The following is a 19,506-nucleotide window of genomic DNA, read 5'->3' as shown; positions in this document are numbered from 1 at the left end:
AAAATTTATAGATTGCAAAAGTTCTCATTTTACTTCAAGTCCTTAAAGGTTGTGAGTTGAATTTGTTCTTAAAGCATCACATGTTACAAAAGCTTTAGAATTATCCATTTCTAAATAATACATGTAACTTTGTTGGATTGATAATATAGAAGTTTCTAAGTTGATGTATATATATATATATATATATATATATATATCATAAATAAATAAATAAATAAATAAATAAAAAATCATTTTGGCAATTGTTACTTTAATTTTGATTATGATTGGTTTTTTGCTTGAAGATAATTTTTGATAAAAAAATAATTTGATGTAGTTGCTCTTCATAAGTCATATTGAATATGAAATATTTATGGTTAGAAATGATGTCTAGAAACCTTCAATGACAAGTATTTTAATATTGAGAAGAATCTTGTATACATGATTTGGAATTAGCTGAGACATGAGCAATTTTGCATGTTGAAAGCTTGGATTGCAATCTGGCATTCCAAGTAACTAGTTGATTCATACAGCAAGGATTTATCACTCCATAATTAATAATTACTTGTTTTTTCTTTACATTGCAGCATAGTCTTCTGCCTTGATGGATTGATTGTGAGGAAGGAAGCTAAGAAGCTGTTCTTGTTAGAATTAGTAAAGAGAAAATATAAAATGTATCAACATAATCCATTTAGGGTTTCAACCCTTGCTTTAAAGTCTGTGCAGAAGGAAGAGTTGCAGTTTTGGCGATTCCCGCGTCAGCTCGGCCATGTCAGCGTCATTTGTGATTGATTCCACTTGGTCGACGAACATTTGCATGCTGTTTTCGAGTTCAGCGTCGAGCTTGAGTTCAATTCCAAGCTCAAGAGCTGAAGGATCTCATGGTTTGTGCTTGAATGGTGGGCAGAATTCATGAGAAATAGTGTGATAGGCACCGATTTCACTAAGGTGTTGTTTTTTTTGGCAACATGGGGAGGTTTGTCGCAGAAGGATTCCTGGCGATGGTGCTGTGAGGATATTAGGTAGCGTTGCGATGTGCGGGAGGTCGTTCAAAGTCGTGGAATTTTGATTTGCTGGGTTGATTGTTTTGTCGGTAAATCGTTTCTGAGTCTCTTGGCTTGGATTCTAGCTCCCATTGTATTTCGTGACGGATTGATTAAACTCTTGAGGAGGTTTAGTTTCTCTGAGGGTTGTGAGAATGAGGGATCGGAAAGGGACCAAATCGCCGGATGCAGATTCGGCGAATGCCAGGTCTGCGTCGCAGAGGTCTTCGCGACGACCACCAAGGCCGCCGGCTGTGGGTAAGAGACGACGAGCGCAGACAGGCTGCTGCAACTGCTCACTGGGAGTTTTTCTCTTGCTCGCCTTTGCCCTTGTGTGCATTTCCTTAGTTGGGTTCATTTTTTATAAACCATGGATCTTTTTGGCGCGGACACCAACACCAATACCGAGGCCTTTGACACCGTTTCCTGGAAAGCTCGTCTCTGATTTGCCACAGGTGAATACATCTTTCTCGATTTTCCCATTTGCTAGATTTGTAAATTTTTTTGGTTGTTGCCCACATTGATAGGATTCTCATTTAGTTGGCCTTTGTGATGCAATTTGTGCAGTTTCAAGGAGACTATAGGGAGCGTATGTTTTGGGGGACCTACCGTTCTGTTCTCTACTTGGGCATCCGAGCTAGGTAGTGGGCATTTTCCTCCACACCTTGCCTTGTCATACAATGCCGAGAAATTGACTAAATCTGTGTGGCTTGTACGAGGAAAATGAAATGCTGGGAAATTCACTTTGTTCACAAGAAACAAGGAAATGCGTGAGATGCTCAGTAGCTCTCCTCAAGTGTGTGCATGGTTAGCTTCTCATACTTGATAGTTTTCTAATAGTTTGCTGTATTCGAAGATCTGTGCAGGTCTGTTTCTGTACTTTGCGTACTCGCAAGTGCAGAAAACTTCACACAAAGTACAACCTTGTACCAGAGCTGGAGCGATTAATGGGCATTAGAGAGCTGGATTGCTGCTGTCTAAGAATGTTTGAGGAGCACAGAAACTGGCTTTCTTAACCTTCGTTTGTATTTGTGTTTGCAGAACGCCGAAGTCATTGCTGGCGGGGTTGATGTGGCTTGGAGTGAAAGATAACCGCTATTCTCTGAGACATACATGCGAGGAAGGGGATAAGCTCACAAGATATGCATGGGTCCGCCACGATGGAGCCACTTATGGGCGTCAGGTATTTGCAAGACTCATTCGCTTCTTTAGCTTGATATTATGCTGAAATTCCTAAGTAGACTAAATGAGGTGAACATTCAAAAACTTTGAAACCGGGTGGGTATTCTGTATAGTTGATGTGGTGTTCCAATTATTCGGTTTTTCGCCAGCGCAGGAAATAATAGATCAAGGTCTTGCTATAACTACATCGTTCATGAAGCATGAAGATCCTAAGAGCGGGTATGGAGGGGATTGGGCAGTTCGTGTTGCAGTGGCGGAGAAAAAACGTCACAAAGAAGGGTATTCCGTGCATGTTGAAGCTCTTATTTATTCTGAAGTTCTTTCAGTGCTGTACTTTAGCAATTTTAGGGGATCACGAACAATATACAAATATACATTTAAACGTAGATGAACACATAAATAATGTAGCTGATGTAAAGGGTATGGGTATCTTGTACTGATGTTGAATGCTCTAATTAGGGTTTCTGTTATGTGTGCCTGCAGAGAGCAGATCAAGACTCCTCGACAAGTATCACTTTTCTTCTACATTGCGGATGAGGCCGGAAGTTCGTTGAAAATCTCTGGTGGGAATGGTAAGTTTGCAGCAGGAACAGCAAACGAGGTTGGTGGTTGGGAGCTTCATGTCAAAAATCAGGTACAAGTTGGAATTTGCCCTGAGCGACTCTGACCGTAGGGTTTGGAATTAAAATTTCATTTTTTAATTAATCTTTCGAAGGCATTCGAACATGCATCGGTACTCTGATCTACTCCACGTCAGACACTATGAGCCTTGAAATGATATTCATAAACTAGATTGGAAATTGTGAGTAGAAGAAGCAATCCTTGTCTTATATACTATTCACTGTGGGAGGGTGGTATTGTACTTAGCTGAGGCTTTGCAAACTTTGTTTCTGTGGGTGAAGGAAACATCATCTGCCAGTTTTGTGGGACTTCGCTGCAAACATACACACAATTTGACTCAGCTGGTCTGGCAAGTACTTGAAAAACAGGTTTGTTTTTGAAAAGAACTTTCTTTATGTTAAGATTTGACGGTCCCTTTTTAGCATTCGGTTCCTTTTCATAAACAGGTTATAATCCGAATGCCTAGCTCATTTTTCTAGTAGTATATACATTTGAAGAAGGTTGGTGCAATATTTTGCTAATCCAATGTCACCAACAAGACTTGTGTTGCTTGCGCACGTTTTTTTAACTTCTTGTTGGGTCGAGGATGTGGTTTGTAGTGCGTTTTTTTTACTTTTTTACTTTTTTATTTCAGGCACGGACACAGGGTCGTATCGAACTGCCGAATGCTGCTGAGAAGTCGTCAAATTTCGCTGCCATTCAGGTACAGGCTTCTTTCCTTTCATCTTGTTGTTAAATGTGCATATGCTTAAGATACTTGTTTGCATGTTTGTTACAAATCTCATTCTCCGTTACATTGCACCTATTATCCCTAAGTGAAGCTTCCATCACGAAAGACATTTATTCCTCTTGAACCTTAATGTACCTGAATACATTGTTCCTAATTTGCATACAGGTCACTGGTGTGGCACCTCTATCGTTCGATGTTGTCTTTGTATCTGGTACAGAGAAACACACTGTTGAAGCTAGCGAACGTGTCAAGAACCTTTCTGGTATATTACTAAACTTTTGCCTGCTTCCACCCGGAAATTAGTGCGACAATGAATTGCCTTCGTACAATCGTGGCTTGTGTCGATTTAGCCTGTCATGAGGAGCAGAGTTTTTTGGTTGCAAAGTTTGTGAACGAATGCCATTCGCCAACTTAGAGGTATTAGAGTCAGAAAGTATGGTATTATATAGTTGAGGTGCATTCAAATCTTGCAATTGAACCTCATTCTGATTCTGGAATTCTATTGCTGTGCTTTTAGCCGTGTAGAGTGTAGCTCAATACGGTCGTTTGAAGATAGTATCTTATTAGTTTTTCCTTTTTGTAATCTTATGGTCATTATGGTATCAACCTCATGGACTGGTTTTTTGTTGAAATTAAATTACCCCGCGTTTTATGGCCTTGCTGTAGGTGTGAATCTTACAAAAAGATTAACAGAGCGTGAAGAGATGTTCGAAAAGCGGTTTCAGTCAACCTTTCATTTGCAAGACAAGGTATATTTTAAGTTTTAGCTTTTCTGGAAGATGTTTGCACAGAGGAAACCTCGACGCTTTGGAACAATTGTTGCGGTTTGGATTCTGACATTGTAAGCAATGTTTTTCAACGATGTACAGGTAAAGGGTGAAAGGGAGGTCGAAGTTGGGCGGGTTGCACTTAGTAATCTTCTGGGCAGCATAGGATACTTCTATGGGCAGTCTTTGATAGCAATTCCACCTGAGTATCAAGTGAGTACCAAACGTTTCTTGTCACTTAACGATGTTCAGTGCCAAATTTGTTGCGTTCCCAATTCAGCAACATTCTGCACTACAAATAGAACATGGGCTCATTTAGATCTTATATGTGCATCTCTTCGCACGGACTTAAGTGTCTTGTTGTACAAGTCATTAACTGAAAATTACGAAACTATAATTGATAATTTTAGTTTATGTCTCTACTATATTGAATGAAAGCCTATCTAACAGCAAACAATTGATGCGGTAGGACTCGGAAACAAAAGATGGAGACGTGTGGAAATACTGGCCAGCGGCATTGTATACTGCTGTCCCTAGCCGCTCTTTCTTTCCACGTGGTTTCCTTTGGGACGAGGGTTTTCATCAGCTCTTGGTCAGGTAAGACCGGCATGTATGTATACCTCATTTTGTATTAGAGTTTGCGAATCAGAGAAATGCAAGCAGTGCCTCGGGGTTTCCTTTATTGTGTCTTTAAGGAAAGTTAAGGAGGTTTCTGTGTTTTGCAAAATCCACAGTTGTGGAAATTTTAGTAGAAAGTACAGCTTATAACTCCTAAATTTCGCAGTCGATGGGATCGTAAAATGAGTAAGGAGATTATAGCTCATTGGTTTGATCTTCTCAACATTGATGGTTGGATTCCCCGTGAACAAATTCTTGGAGATGAAGCTCGCAGGTGTGTATTTGATGATATTGCAACCACTCACGATGCAAATTTCACTTCCTCTCGGCTTGGTAGCGTGCAAAGTACTCCATTTGTTTTAGACGTTATGTTGCCAATATATATTTGCCTGCACATATGTCATGGATTTTTACGTTGTGATTGCAACAAACTATGCTCGTACAAGGAATCGAACATATCATTTAAATAGTAGTTAGGATTTATCGAATTAGGCTAATATGATGGCTTGATCTGTGATTTCAGCAAAGTTCCTGATGCTTTTGTGAAGCAACATACAAGCAATGCTAATCCTCCGGCACTATTCATGGCTATACACAGTAATTGAATTCATTCTTGATTCTTTCTTTCTTAACTTATCTCGTGCTTAATTCCAGAAAATCTGAGTGCCTTGTTTTCTACTCCTGAGTTGTAGATACATTCGAATGCTTTCTCATTTGTTTTAGTTACTACTAGGCTAATTATCATGGTAAGCGTATTCCTCTTTTCAAAGTTTCCTTCAGTGCATCTAAGATGCGTTTGAAGATTTAGATGTCTAGTGGCTTGGTTTGTGCAGAACTTGCGACAGCGTTTGAGATCGAGAAGTCTTTAGGACTTCCGAACGAAGAAGATAGAGTATTCTTTGAGAGATTGTATCCAAGACTTGAAGCTTGGTTTAGGTGGTTCAATACCTCTCAAACCGGTGTGCTTTCTTTGCCTAACTATAATTCAATGAATTGAAAATTGAGTTCTTAAAGGATTCGGCTTATCTTTGGTACTTGCACATGAACGTCTTCACTTCTTATATCCTCTATGTCTTGTATGGGTGCCTCTGCGGGTGCTTCCGACTTCCTCCTCAGTTTCATTATTTAATTTGGTATACGTTGGAGCATGAAGTTGTGATAGGAGACTTATTGCTAATGAATTGGAGGGTGAGCAGGTAAGGAAACCAGCAGTTACTACTGGCATGGACGCAATGCTCAAACTAAGCGTGAACTAAACCCAACTGTGAGTTAAAGCTGGATTATTTTCATCTGATTTCTTGTGGATGTTGTTAGTTGTTGAAGCGATGTTGGCGTTGAAGTAGAGTCGTATGCTTGACAATCTAGTCTAGTCAGTTTTGAATGTACTGAGATAGATATGTGACAATGCGACGTAGATATCCATCTGAGAAGTTTCTTTCATTCTTGATATGATAACTCGATTCGTACAAGACTTTTTAATTATTTTCGTTGTGGTAGACCTTGATGTCAGGTTTGGATGATTATCCAAGAGCATCTCATCCTACCGATGATGAGCGACATCTGGATCTGCGGTGCTGGATGGCATTGGCTGCGCAGTCATTAGCCAAATTAGCCTCCATTGTTGACGCACCAAATGAGGTATTTTGGTCCTTCCTTCAGATTTGACCAAGACGACCGTGTGGTAATCACTTTGTTTGATTGTTAACCACTTAATTTGTTCAACATGATTTGCCTTTTTGCAGGTCTACGTAGCAACCGCAGCTCAGCTAACAGATTTGGATCTGCTCAATAAGGTAGAACTGGGTTATTCTTTTGCACGCTTCTTTTTAATTAAGGTGTCTTCACTTATTCCTCCCTGGAAACTTCATCTGGTGAATGTTGGGTTCCATCCAGTTCTTCGTGAATTGATATGAAAGTTTAGTGATACAGTTACCTGTGAGATTTTTGCAGCTTCACTACGACGCAGGAAGTGGGCGTTACCTGGACTATGGACTCCACACTGAAAAGGTATGGCGTTTTCCTTTTTACCCCTGATACCATTTTGATGCCCTATCAGTTATCTTGTGTGTCTTCACTATGTCTAGTTTAAGGTGGTTCTGAAGGATTCAGTCCAGAGCTGCTTCGTAGATTACATTTCATGCTCATTATCTACAAGGTTTACCAGATAATCACGTTGTATTTGAAATCAATAGCCTGCGCTTAGCACGAGTAGAATGCCCAGATTTGAGAAAGTCAATGGACTTTATGCAGGTGGAGCTTCAGCGGAAGAATTTTGTGGATCCTCAGACAGGTTTTATGCAGACAGAAGTAGAGAGGGTAGTTTTGAAACCTCCAGAGCTGGGTTGGGTCCCACACTATGGTTACAACAGCCTCTTCCCTTTGCTCATGGGATTGCTGCCCCTAGTAAGTCATTCTGAAGTAATTTTGAATCTTTCAATGTATCTCTCGTCTCTCATTTTTTGAACCTGTTGGAGGTTCCACGCTGCCTCTCACTACAGTAACTGCCTAAAACTTTCCGGAGATTCTTCACCGTGATGATTCTCTGCACTCAAAGGTTGCTGTATTTGTGTAGGACTCGCCGATGTTTGCAAATCAGATGGAGCTTCTACGGAATGAGACCAATTTATGGACCACCTTTGGACTACGGTCTCTTGCTACAACAAGGTATTACTTACTATACATCTTAGTCATCAACTGCTTCAGAATGTTTCAAGATGCACTGTAGCTCATTTGTTGCAAAGGATCGCTCGTTCTGTCATTTTCATCTTCCACTTCCAAATATATTCAATCTAACCTATTCTACGTGAATACATTCTTTTCTTTGTAAACAACGCTCATGATAATTTAGTCCATTATTTCTACCTTGTAATTTCTTTTCAAAGTGAATGAGTGGCATTTTTCATTATGGTGTATGTCCTCAGTTTCTGTCCTTTGCTTAGTGTTATAATATGGACTATTTTTCTTCAGTGCGCGTTGGTAATTTTTTGCCATTAATCAGTGGACTTTCAACATAGCTCTTGCAGTTGGCCTGTGTAGCATGTGAAAGATACTTACCTCACTTGTGTTCATGATTTAAACCGGCTAAGCTCGTCCCACTATTACATCTTCGGCGTGACGCCATTTCATCGTCATAACTTCTGTGTTTATGGGTTGCTTTTTTGTTGCGTATAGTTCTTTATATATGAAACACAATACAGAGCATGATGCTCCTTATTGGCGAGGACCCGTTTGGATGAACATCAACTATCTTGTGCTCTCTGCACTTGACCATTGCTCAAAAGGTTGGTGCAAGTTGTACCTGTGCCATTTCAATGTTTTCTTTCTTTAGAAAAGGCAGGAGTTGCTGTTCGGGTGAATTCACTGTTAAGTTAAATTTTCTTATTTAGATGATTCGAACTTGTATCAAGTGGTTCTCAGGAATCTTATAGAACTTATTCACAATTTCTTTTGTATTGTCCACAACAAACTGCAGTTGATGGCCAACATAGCAGCAAGTGCAGTGAAACGTATTCTCAGCTTCGTGCTCATCTAATCAGGTGCATCAAAGTCACTATACAAAAATGTTCAAGCATGTTCAGGATGAGTTTTGTGTCAAGTTCTAAAATGCTTGATTAATACATTATTCTATTAGTATTCTGATGTAGTATTATTTTAACTGTTGCGTTTGCAGAAATGTGGTGAAACGGTACCACGAGAGCGGATATCTTTGGGAGCAATATGACAACGCAAACAAAGGAAAGGGAAAAGGGTCACATCCATTTACTGGCTGGACATCACTAATACTTCTTATCATGAGTGATTCCTATTGAACTGTCGATTTATCTCCTCACTTCACAAGTAGACATGACGTTGCGCTTGGGTAGCTTACAGCTTCACTCTATGGACCAACGGATATGTTTGCGTAGTGTTTCCAGCTTGTGCAAATAGTATCGTTATTGCCACACAGCTAGCGATTAGGTGAATTAACGACCTGGCAATTAATATTTGCCGATGCATTGTGTTCAATTGTGAAATTTGGGCACTTGAGATACAGATTTGTCCAGCACGCCCTCGAGCAACGTGTAAAATTTCTCTCAAGTCTTGAACTGCGGAAGGTCTAATGTAGTTCATTGTCTGCTTGACAAAAGAAAGATGTATCTGCTCCCTGGCAGACGACACACTAGACCCAAAGATCGTGCTTGATGATGAGGACAGTTCTTTTGGAGCATTTTCTCTATCCGTAAAATTATGAGTTTCATATTAGATTTAAGTAATACGTGACTGATTAATTTTAGAATGTACACCTTTTGAATATTGATTTTCCACCATTTTATTAGATGAACTGGGACACACACATCCACCTAGTAACTATCATGTTATGGTTGTTACTTGCTCAGCAAAAACAATTAATAAATTTACGAGTATATACATATTAAAGTGTAATTGCAACAATAATAATCATTTCTTGTGTCCTTTACAACTTTTTCTCCTTTTTTCTTTTAACTTTTAATATCAACAAAACATTTAAATGTTATCTTAAATCTTTAATATTTAGACTTTTATATTACAATTGTGATTAATGTCATGAAAGTTTAAATTATTTGTATTGAACTTGCTTATAAACTTAAAAATATGTATCTCCAAAAGTCAGACATCAATCTAAAATTCAGTACTAATGATAATGCTTTTGTAATAAGATTTTGTCATACAAAATAAAAATTGAATTTGTGTATATATATATATATATATATATAAACAATTTTTTGACAACTTGTACTTTTAAAGGTACATAGTTATTCTAATAAAAAAATTGATAAATCAAACTACAATATTATTATATTTTTTGTGGATATTTATGTTTTCTCTTTAAATAAATCTATTGAGAATATTGATTATTCTAAGTAATGAATATAAGAATAAAAAGAACTTTAATTTCTCAAAACATTTGCATTTCAAGACCCAATATAAAGCTTCTAAAATAAATGTAAATTAATTTTTTTAGAATTTTTATAAAATGAAGTCAATCATTGCAAAATCAATTTTATAAAATGATGAATTAATTTTTTAATATCTTGATCTGAAAAATATCTTTCCAATTTTTTAATCAAATAATAGACAAGAATATTCTTATAAATATCTTCAACAAATGTTGTAAAAGGAATTCTCTTCTTTTATTCAAATTAGGTATTATACTACATATTGTAAAACAATTATATTCTTGAGTTTATTAATACTCAACACTTCTTAAAAGATAAAAAATTATGTATATATATATATATATATATATAGGGAGTTGTTGAAGCTACTCCTTACAAACCACATGATCATTAATTTTGGGAGATAGAAAAGGAGGGATGGGAATAGGGAACAAGGCACAAGGATTGGGAACCAAGAAGGAGGGACATGGAACAAGAAACAAAGACAAGAGTAGACAAAATTGATCATGAGATGGTAATGTGGGGTATGGCTTAAATGACGTTGAGATAAGACTTTAGCAACTCCCTATATATATATATATATATATATATATAATTTATCAATGGTGTTATTTTATTATAAGTTTGACCATTTTCTATATTCTTTTAAGTCAAAATTTATAGATTCTTCAATTTATCTCACTTTGGTACAAATAAGTACAAAAAAATATTTAATTTGGTAAATAAAAATTCACAACACCATTATATATAAATTAATAAGCTTCTAATTGTAAATTATTTTGATAGGATGTGGTCTATTTAATGCTTTGTTTACACCAATGATTTTTGGTAATCCAAATAATTTATTGTTATTATTTGTCATTGTTCCCATTATGTATGTCTATTATATAATTCTCATGTCTTATCTCATTGCATATTCTCTTGATTCAAGTTCTTAATTTGATGATTCAAATTCTTAATTTGATACTTTTACCCAAAGTGACTAAATTCCTTTGAAAGATTAAACCAAAATTATATTTGCACTACAACTTGCAATTCTAAACCTTACAACCCAAATTAATGTTTGTAGACCATACGAAATCTCTTGGAAACATTATGTTTTTACTCATGTGGGGAGAAAATGGCCGATTCATGCAAGTTATCATTTTAAGAGATTTGTTGAATTCCAAATGGTGTCCTCTTTGGATATTTAACACTCATTGTAAGCAAAAGCAAACACAATGAGGCAACTTTTTTCCACGAAGTATAAGGAAAGGCGACCTTGGTGAAAAGTTAAAGTAGTGCATGAAAGGTTTCCACCACGACCAAGGAGCAACACACACATCGCACGAGACAAGGAGGGGCGTCGAAGAATAGATGAGCAATGCCATCGAATTCTTCGCAACCCGGCGCGATCGCGACACCCTTGTTATCGAATTCCCCACTTCGACAACGCTTCCCACATTATTGCGACTCCAAAGAACTTGCTCATCGAACCAACTCCGTGGAGTTTTGACTCATTTTCGTGCCTTCGTTGATGGAGGATTCGACTTTACCTTACGTCGCATTTTGAAAATCCAATTCCGAAGTTTGCACGACAGGTTGCGGTGTAGGGAGAGCAGTGAGGACCTCGCGACAACCGAGGAAGGGCAGGAAATTTGAAATCAATTGGGTGTGCCTGGTGGGCTCGCGCGAATTCTTAAAGCGGGGCTGGAATTTCGAGGTATGGAGCTGAACTGTATCTTTGAAGTGGCTGTGATAGGGCTAGGATTAATTGGCTCGGCAGCTTGCCGCTACCTGTCGTTGAGCTCGGATTCTGTGCTAGGAGTTGGACCGCCAGAGCCGCGAGATTGGAAGACCCACACGGGGGTGTTCGCTTCGCATTACGATGAAGCACGGCTCACACGCGTCGTGGACAAGGATGATGTGTGGTCGAAGCTTGCAGCGCGGTCCATTGAATCTTACAAGTCCGTCGAGGCGAGTGGCATCAAATTTCATCATCCCGTTGGATTTCTCCGAGTGACCCCGTTCTATCAAGAGCAAGGAGATACATTGTTGGCGGCGTACGAGACTGGGAAACGGAATGGTGCGGCGGTGGAGCTTATCGAAAGCGGAGGGGCGGGGTATGTGAATCCCAGGGCTTTGGTGCAAGCCCAATTGGAAGTCGCTGCAAAGCATGATGCACTTATAGTGACAGAGACAGCGGTGAGCATTGAACCCACCGAGAGCGGCGTGATAATCACCACAGACAGCGGGAGGTTACTCCGCGCAAAAAAAGTGCTCATCTGTGCCGATGCATACTCCAATTCCTTGCTCCCGAATCGAGAGCTGGCCCTCACGACACATCTTGTGTCGGTTTTGCTAGGGGAAGTGGACACGGAAGAAGCGGAGAAGCTGAAAAGCATGCCTTCCATCATCTGGCGCCTGCACAATCATCCTTACTTCCACTCCATCTACGCCTCTCCTCCAGTATCCTACCCCGACGGCAAGCGGTACATAAAGATCGGCGGACGGAGTGGGAACCATACCGCAAATCGTCCTCTCAGGAGTTTGTGGAATGGTTTCACAGCGACGGCCGGCCGGAGGAAACGAAATCGCTCCACGAGGTACTGGTGGGGCTTTTACCGGACACGCCCTTCAAGTCCTTCACTAGGAAGTCGTGCATCGTGACATACACTGCCACGAACTATCCTTACATCGCCGCTGTGGATGGGAAACGCGAGGCAGACGCGCAAGTCTTTGTGTGCACAGGCGGATGTGGAGCCGCAGCCAAGTCGTCTGATGAGATCGGCCGCATGGGCGCCCTGCTCGTCTCGCGCGGCGCATGGAATCACGATTTGCCCAGCGATCTCTTCAAGCCAGTTTCTGCTGCTGTCAAGCGTAATGCAGGCACGACACCGCCGCAAGCTTGATAGAGCCTACCGCACATGATCGATGCACAGGTATGGTAACAAATTTCGAACCCGAAGCTTTGAGTTGCAAACTCTGTGGGAGAACCTCATACCCGAGGATATCCGATGATACTAATCATAGGTTTTTCTTTCCATTTCTAGTATAAATATTGAGTTCTCACAGAACCATGAATTCAACCATTAATAACCAGACGAAGTGCTCGCGACCTGTACACAGAAATGACCATTTTCACACAGAAAACGCTTTAAATAAAAGATTCCAAACCTATGAATACAAGAGTAAGACCACCTACTACTTCGCCATGGAATATAGGTGCAGAAAAAGACAAAGGGTTTGCAACATCTGTGATGATGGAAAGACTGATTGAATTTGAGCATTAGGAAAATTACAATCCGCGTCAATGTTAAATATACAGCAGGATTTCATAACTCTCAGACTAACAAAATGATCTTTAGTGCAAAGTCCTAGTTCATCTGGCTAAGGAAGCGGTTGAGCAGATCGTCGCGGCTTCCGGCGTCCCCAGACTCCGCATAGTGTTGTTTCTTCTTCAGACCTCCCAAGGGGCAGCTTAGCTTGAATGGCAACAAGAAACTGTTGGCTTCCTTGAAGTGGGGTCCAACGGAGTAAATCTCGTGGACGAGATCCTCAATACAAATGATACCGAACTGTCCAAGTGCCTACAAAAAATTCGACAGATATAATCAGGTGAGATGTCGTATCTGTAAACGTTCACGCATCGAAAACTACAATCCTGTCCATTATAAAGTAAACCCCATCCACTGGGATATTTCGCACGCCCAACCGATGTCACACTGAGAACCTTGGGTTAGCTACATAGGAACGGTAACACATGTTAAATTCCCAACTCAACTTAATTTAAATATTCCACAATAATCATAGCTTTGAGTAATCCACAAAGAACTACCCATGTCATTCCACCCGAGTAAATAAGATAGTCACTATAACAATACCTTTTCGATGATGGTGTTGTCCGTAAGAGCGGTGCGCGACTTGTTTACATTTCCGTACCCACGCTTGTAGATCAACTCCCGGACACTCTTCAAGTTCGGGTTGCTGCAAGTACAATCATGGTAAAACATGTGAAAAATTTAAACTAACACATAGGGGTGCGAAAAACATCTTCGTAGGCACCGAAACGCTTATATTATTAATTGCTCCAGAGTTTAATTACCCGTAGATCACATATGGCTCCACTCGTCGCAACAAGCTCATGGTAGATTCGTTGACTTTCAAGAAAACCCCATCGAATGTCTGCAACACACATCCTTCATGTCATGAAAAGGTCGACTATATGGCGGCTGATTCCCAGTACCCTAAAACTGAGCATTCCAATTTCATTAGGCAATTAAACAAAAGAGAGGCATATGAAAGTTCAAGTAAAGTATTCTTACCTGTTTCAAGCGCAACAATTGCATGGTCTTCCTAGTCTTGGGGTGCATATTATTCACACTGGAAAAAGCATACGAATTGAGTCACCACCACTGAATGAAATGATCATAAATACCTTCCTCGTGCTACTAATGACCATGTCTAGTCTAAGCAGTACTTCTGAAGTTTCGGAACCAGATTGGTTAACGGATAGAGTATGATGACCGACACAAAGCGGGAGTAGTTACCACAACTAAAGAATGTTTTCGTAAGCATCAGAAACCCAAATCCCAAAGTCATACAAAGTTCCACCACTGAGAAGAGACGAGGCATCCACAACCTCTCACGTCAATCAATTCGGCAAACTAGTCGAAAACAGATTCTTACCCACGAATACGAATAATAAACATCAGCTTGCCCTCGGGCAAAACGTTTGATCTGCTCTTCACCTTAAGTTCTTTCTTCAGCCTAATGAAGTCGGCCTCCTGTTCAACGCCCAGAAATCACCCGTCAATAACGCCGCCAAAGCCTAAACCCCAGTATATCCCAACGTAGAAAACCAATTTATGAAACCAAACATTGCCTCGCACCTGGCCACGGTACTCTCTGATGAACTGCTCCGCTCGCTTGAAAATGACCTTGCGGCTCTGAGAATTTTTGTTCTTTCCAGACTCCAATAGTTGCTTGCGGTTGATGGCCCACTGCTCATCGCGCTTGCGCTTCTTGAGCAAAGTTTCAGGCACTGTCTTCATGGGCGTCCCCGCAGCAGGGGCGGCGTCAACGGTAGAGCTCTTCTCAACCTCCATGTCGGCCATGGAATTCCCTCTTTGCAACAAATTCAACAACACTGGCCTCTACGCAGGCAGAGGAAGTGAAGGGAAAGAACGCTGCCAATTGCTAGACAGACGTCTTGGCTTGAGCTCCAAACCCTAATACCCCCAGATATCCGACGATCACAATTGATAACCTTGAATACCCCCCATTAGATGAGAACCGGGACAACCATCCAACCGCGGGTGTATAATATCAACAGTATTTGATTACATGTATAATATCACACAAAACTGCCTTTATGAAACGACTTTCTGGGATAATTCGGGCACAAAATATCTTTCTTAAAATTATAATTGAATATGATGCATCTGTAATTTGAAAAAGGTGTGAATATCTTACGCAGCTAATCACAATGCGTGCTAATATTATTTTCTTTAGGGAGAATTAGAACTTGAAATTTTATCCCTTGTCGATTGCTTACATTCATTTCTTTCTACGATTCATGAATTGTGTTAAGTTATGAGTGATGCGTGTCTGTGATTTGTTGTATTTTTAATATTAATCAGTTTTTAGGCAAATTTAATTAATTCGTAATGACTGATGTGATTCTGCTAGTGTAAAAAAGATGGCATTATGCTCATCTTCTGAACATGACTTTTCTTGTGTTCAAACGTGTAAGGGGAACATGTAAAGGGAACATTAAATAATTATTGGAAACACTAGCTTCACATATACATATATTACTAATATTATCATTTATTTATAGGTATTGTTAATGTTATCATAGTTTTTGCTAATACCACCACAATTTGCCACCAACTTGACATATTTTTAAAGTTTTTTTAATACATTTTTATATATGTTAATATTTTAATTATATATATATATATATATATTTTCAATTTATGTAAAAATTGTAATTAACTCTGATAATTTTGTTTTAAATAATTAATAAGAATAAGTTGCAGCAACATTACCAAAAACTATGGTGACATTAACAACACCCATATTTGTATACTCATTGGTGTCCCTTCATGCCATTTACATGACAAATCACAACCATAGATTCAAAAACAAACAACTTGATGAAGAAGAAAAATAAATTGCAATAATGGTCAAATTGTGAAAATTTATTTTATTTCATATTTCCCACCAACATTTTCACAAAGAACTTAGATGCACTTCCAGCTAAAATCTCACACAACACACACCACACAAGAGTCACAACACCACCACCACATCATCAGAAGCAATCAAAACCCATCTCTTATTCAACACATCCCCCATAACGCAACCCTGTAAAGAAGGAGATGAACAGATTCACGGATGCACAGATAAACGGGAAGATGAGTGATGCGGGTCTGTCAGTCGGTCGGTCGGTCAGCCAGCTGGCGCCCAGCGGTAGAGGAGCTGGAAGACGCCGTCCTCCGGGGTACCGTCGCGCTTGGCGCGGTAGAAGCCGTCGGGGCGCACATCCCACACACAATTCTTGCAAGGGCGACGATGCTCGCCCCAGAACCCCACATCGGACCACACATCGAAGGTCTGCGCGAAGCTGCTACTCCGCGCAGCACCGGGACCCACCTTGCGAAAGTAGCACCAGAAGAGCGTGGTCCCCCAGAAGTTGGACTTGAATCCCCAGCTCCATGTTTGACCCGGTCGCCGCAGCCACTTCTCCCCGAGATCATCGTCCTTCGACATACAGTGCATCCACAGCTCTCCGCCCGCGTTGTTCACGATGTTCACCGACATGTGCTCGTGCATGACCCCCTCCGCCGTGGTGCAGCTTAGCATTGCCATGAGGATGTGCAGCAGCACGCACAGGCACACCCCCATTGCTGATGGTTTCCCCATTTGCTGTGATTCGCCTCCACCGTCGAAGACGTACTGTGAACAAAATTTTGCAGGAGTCAGCTTTTCATAGGCCAGACGTTTTATTTTATGTTTTTATTTATTTTTGGTGGGTTTTTGGTACCATTCTTTCATAAGTTGCGGTCATGATCTTATGCCTAGAACTGCGTTTGTCTGCCTCCTCCAACTGGGTGGAATTATTGCCAGAATTTTCTTTTCGGCAAAAAAATCACGTTAGATAATATGCATCGTCAGCTGAATCTACTTGTAGTAAAATGGGCAGTGTTCGATTCGAGTTGGTGAGAGTGCCTTATCTCTGTAAATTTAGTCACAGCGCTTCAATCCTAGAATCAAGACAAAGTTTCATTGAACAACATGCAGACAGATCTGAGGCTCTGCAACATTGATCATGCAATAGTTCTCTTTTGCGTAGTAATGGAATTGCTGCAGCTAATCGACTCAGGTAAACAAATGTTCTCCACCAGCTACAAGGATCACAACATTCTAAACATGGCATACTGAGTCTCAGGTAACCCGAAACGAGGGCTCAAGCATTGGTAACACACAGGGCAGACGTGAGGAGAAATCAGACGATAGAGGAGAACAGCGAGTTCAGTGCATGAATGGTAAAGAAAAGGGTACCGAAGGAAGCAATGGGCGAGTTGTTGAGGCTCGTGGACTTTTGGATCAGTTCGAACTGACCCCATCCGGAACTCAAACATATAGCATGCAAGGCTGCAAGAAGCCACCGAGGTTAGAGTCGAATGTTTCCGTACTGCGACAGGGAGTTGGTTGCAAGACCCGAACGATGCGAATATGCTGATCAGACGGAGATCAAGTTCAGTTAGAAGACGTCCCGACAGTCATCTGCAAAAACGACTTGAGAAGACATTGCATATTCGGTTTCCGATGTCCGAGTCCCATCGTTCTCAAGTGCCTGCTTAGCGTGCCCTCCTCTTTTCCATTGCTCGGAAAGCTGTTAGGCCACCAGCATCTCCCTTGAGATATCCAAAACCAGAGTACGGCAGCAGTGGAGTACTTCAACGGTTTCTTTACTGTTCTCCAAACTCCACTTCACCAGAGATTTCACCAGAGCAGCAAAATCTCTCATCTATTGTAGTTTCCCGCGCACAATAGTTGTCTCAGCTCAGTGCAGTAGAAAAAGAAAAAAGCACACAACCGCAAGGGTTGATGGGATTCATTTTGGAAGGGTTACTGGGTATGCTCTGAACTGCTTCTTCCGAAGTCCATAAATTATGCAGCAAGCACATGGTTTTTTAAGACAAGTTTGTTTCAAAGAAACATCGTTTTTGAGTTAACTACGTCAGTGAGGAAATGAAATGCAACTTTCAAAAACCTAAAAGCATCTCACATTAGCAACATTCTTAAAGTTTTTTTTTTTTTTTTTTTTTTTTTTTTTCCCCTTACGACTAATGCATGGACGTTTATTCAATGCCATAACTCAAGCCTTGATTAATGCTTCTCGTCATGAGCCATTCTTCAGCATCTCGACCTGCCCATCTTTCCAGCTTCATACGCTACTTAAACCCTAAGCATCTGCAACTATAACCAATTTGTTGGGCTCTCTCATCTCCAAACACGTTGGTTTCTGGCTACTGCGAAGCTTGATGCATGCTCTCAGCAATCAATAGTTCAGGGTTTTTAAATTATTAATGTTAGTGTTTTATGTTTCATTTCATTAAATGTATCTTCACATCAGAATTAAGATTAAAGTGACAAGTATATATTGAGAAACTTTATAATTATATTAAAAATAACTTTCATATTTATAAACTACTTCTTTAGATTTTTAAAAACCTATAATTAATATGAAGTATGTAACAAATCAATAATATTATAATAATATTATTTAAATTATTTGGTTTTTGTATTATTGAAGCTTTTAATGAGTATTTAAAACATGGCTTAATAAGTGCCTTGATAAGATTGTACATGGTCTTAAACTTATTTTTGTATTTACCAAATATAATACTTAATACATTTTGGACCAAATTCTAAGTATCTTACTAATTAAAATAATGAAATTTTTATTTAGAGAAGTTTAATGAAAATAAAACAAATATTTGACTATTATGTGTTAAGGATATAAATCAAAATATAAATACCTTAAAACATTCTTGTATAACTCAAGAAGAATAAATATTCACTCCAAAAATAATATAGTATTATGACTAGAATGGCTATTATTAAAGATAAGAAGAATATGGACACTTGAAACTAGACTAAGAATAAGAAAGACATTAACAAGAATGAAGAAGGCTTCACTCTTGCCTCCATATGTACTATCTAAGAGCTACATCGCAATATTTTATAGGACCTCCAACACGTGTCTAAATTTCAAGATACATGTCTTAATTTATAAGACAAGTTTTTTTTTATGTGTGCTATATACTTAGCTTATTCCACAAATATCAAGGACATGAATCTCAAAGAAAGAGATTCTTAATATACTCTTATATTACTCAAAAGAACTAAAAAATCACTCAAAGATGATAAAGTATTACACTAAAATGGCTATTGCTAAAGACAAAAAGACTAGAAAGTCTTGAAACAAGATTAAAAATTAGAAAGGCATTGAGAAGACTAAAGAAGGCTTTGCTCTTGATTCCATATATACTCCTAATTAGGAGCTATATAACGATGTTTTATAGGATGTCCAAAATATGTTGACTTTATAAGATACATATTTTAACTTATAAAACAAGTTTTTACATGTGGACCAT

At 39.5% G+C, this 19,506-nt stretch overlaps 4 protein-coding genes across 7 annotated transcripts; 2 read left to right on the top strand and 2 right to left on the bottom strand.

Annotated features, from left to right (window-relative positions):
• The first annotated feature begins 730 nt into the window (after positions 1–730).
• On the top strand, positions 731–9,017 carry LOC112289032 (mannosyl-oligosaccharide glucosidase GCS1). 4 transcript variants are annotated; one of them, XM_024533941.3, is made up of 23 exons: positions 731–1,477; positions 1,590–1,663; positions 2,064–2,205; positions 2,359–2,483; positions 2,688–2,838; positions 3,107–3,193; positions 3,460–3,528; positions 3,721–3,817; positions 4,222–4,304; positions 4,425–4,535; positions 4,792–4,919; positions 5,107–5,214; positions 5,464–5,537; positions 5,774–5,899; positions 6,137–6,204; positions 6,438–6,578; positions 6,683–6,733; positions 6,891–6,947; positions 7,191–7,343; positions 7,513–7,604; positions 8,112–8,221; positions 8,413–8,476; positions 8,611–9,017. In XM_024533941.3, the coding sequence occupies exons 1-23, from the start codon at positions 1,178–1,180 to the stop codon at positions 8,747–8,749; spliced, it is 2,550 nt and encodes an 849-aa protein (XP_024389709.1). In that variant the 5' UTR covers positions 731–1,177; the 3' UTR covers positions 8,750–9,017. The 4 variants fall into 4 exon arrangements, with proteins under 4 accessions (XP_024389709.1, XP_024389710.1, XP_024389712.1 ...); XM_024533942.3 differs by having other exon boundaries at positions 1,590–1,829; XM_024533944.3 differs by lacking the exon at positions 731–1,477 and having other exon boundaries at positions 2,354–2,483.
• Positions 9,018–11,560: 2,543 nt separating this feature from the next.
• Positions 11,561–12,747, top strand: LOC141045937 (uncharacterized). Its single transcript, XM_090253992.1, has 2 exons — positions 11,561–12,327; positions 12,405–12,747. Exons 1-2 carry the CDS (start codon positions 11,561–11,563, stop codon positions 12,745–12,747), a joined length of 1,110 nt encoding a protein of 369 aa, XP_090110118.1.
• A 349-nt stretch (positions 12,748–13,096) lies between these two features.
• Positions 13,097–15,003, bottom strand: LOC112289057 (large ribosomal subunit protein uL30y). The gene is made up of 6 exons (XM_024533996.3): positions 14,728–15,003; positions 14,525–14,622; positions 14,161–14,218; positions 13,941–14,020; positions 13,720–13,822; positions 13,097–13,425 (listed from the first exon to the last, which is right to left on the bottom strand). Exons 1-6 carry the CDS (start codon positions 14,950–14,952, stop codon positions 13,213–13,215), a joined length of 777 nt encoding a protein of 258 aa, XP_024389764.1. The 5' UTR covers positions 14,953–15,003; the 3' UTR covers positions 13,097–13,212.
• Positions 15,004–16,014: 1,011 nt separating this feature from the next.
• Positions 16,015–17,782, bottom strand: LOC112288952 (S-protein homolog 20). The gene is made up of 2 exons (XM_024533738.3): positions 17,405–17,782; positions 16,015–16,798 (listed from the first exon to the last, which is right to left on the bottom strand). Exon 2 carries the CDS (start codon positions 16,763–16,765, stop codon positions 16,292–16,294), a length of 474 nt encoding a protein of 157 aa, XP_024389506.1. The 5' UTR covers positions 16,766–16,798; positions 17,405–17,782; the 3' UTR covers positions 16,015–16,291.
• Positions 17,783–19,506: the final 1,724 nt, after the last annotated feature.

Source organism: Physcomitrium patens, chromosome 11, assembly GCF_059467195.1.
Source record: "Physcomitrium patens ecotype Gransden chromosome 11, ASM5946719v1, whole genome shotgun sequence".
NCBI classification, from domain to species: Eukaryota; Viridiplantae; Streptophyta; class Bryopsida; order Funariales; family Funariaceae; genus Physcomitrium; species Physcomitrium patens.
The sequence above is the reverse complement of the archived record's forward strand: the minus strand, read 5'-3'. Positions and strand labels throughout refer to the sequence as shown.

Bases quoted from the DNA above. Each gene is read 5' to 3' on its own strand.
- LOC112289057 (XM_024533996.3), bottom strand. From the start codon at position 14,952: ATGGCCGACATGGAGGTTGAGAAGAGCTCTACCGTTGACGCCGCCCCT. The intron at 14,021-14,160 runs GTAAGAATACTT...TGTGTGTTGCAG, and splicing joins AATTGTTGCGCTTGAAACAG to ACATTCGATGGGGTTTTCTT. The intron at 13,426-13,719 runs GTATTGTTATAG...AATTTTTTGTAG, and splicing joins ACAACACCATCATCGAAAAG to GCACTTGGACAGTTCGGTAT.
- LOC112288952 (XM_024533738.3), bottom strand. From the start codon at position 16,765: ATGGGGAAACCATCAGCAATGGGGGTGTGCCTGTGCGTGCTGCTGCAC.
- LOC141045937 (XM_090253992.1), top strand. From the start codon at position 11,561: ATGGAGCTGAACTGTATCTTTGAAGTGGCTGTGATAGGGCTAGGATTA. The intron at 12,328-12,404 runs GTACATAAAGAT...ATGGTTTCACAG, and splicing joins TCCTACCCCGACGGCAAGCG to CGACGGCCGGCCGGAGGAAA.
- LOC112289032 (XM_024533941.3), top strand. From the start codon at position 1,178: ATGAGGGATCGGAAAGGGACCAAATCGCCGGATGCAGATTCGGCGAAT. The intron at 2,484-2,687 runs GTATTCCGTGCA...GTGTGCCTGCAG, and splicing joins AAAAAACGTCACAAAGAAGG to AGAGCAGATCAAGACTCCTC. The intron at 3,194-3,459 runs GTTTGTTTTTGA...TTTTTATTTCAG, and splicing joins GGCAAGTACTTGAAAAACAG to GCACGGACACAGGGTCGTAT.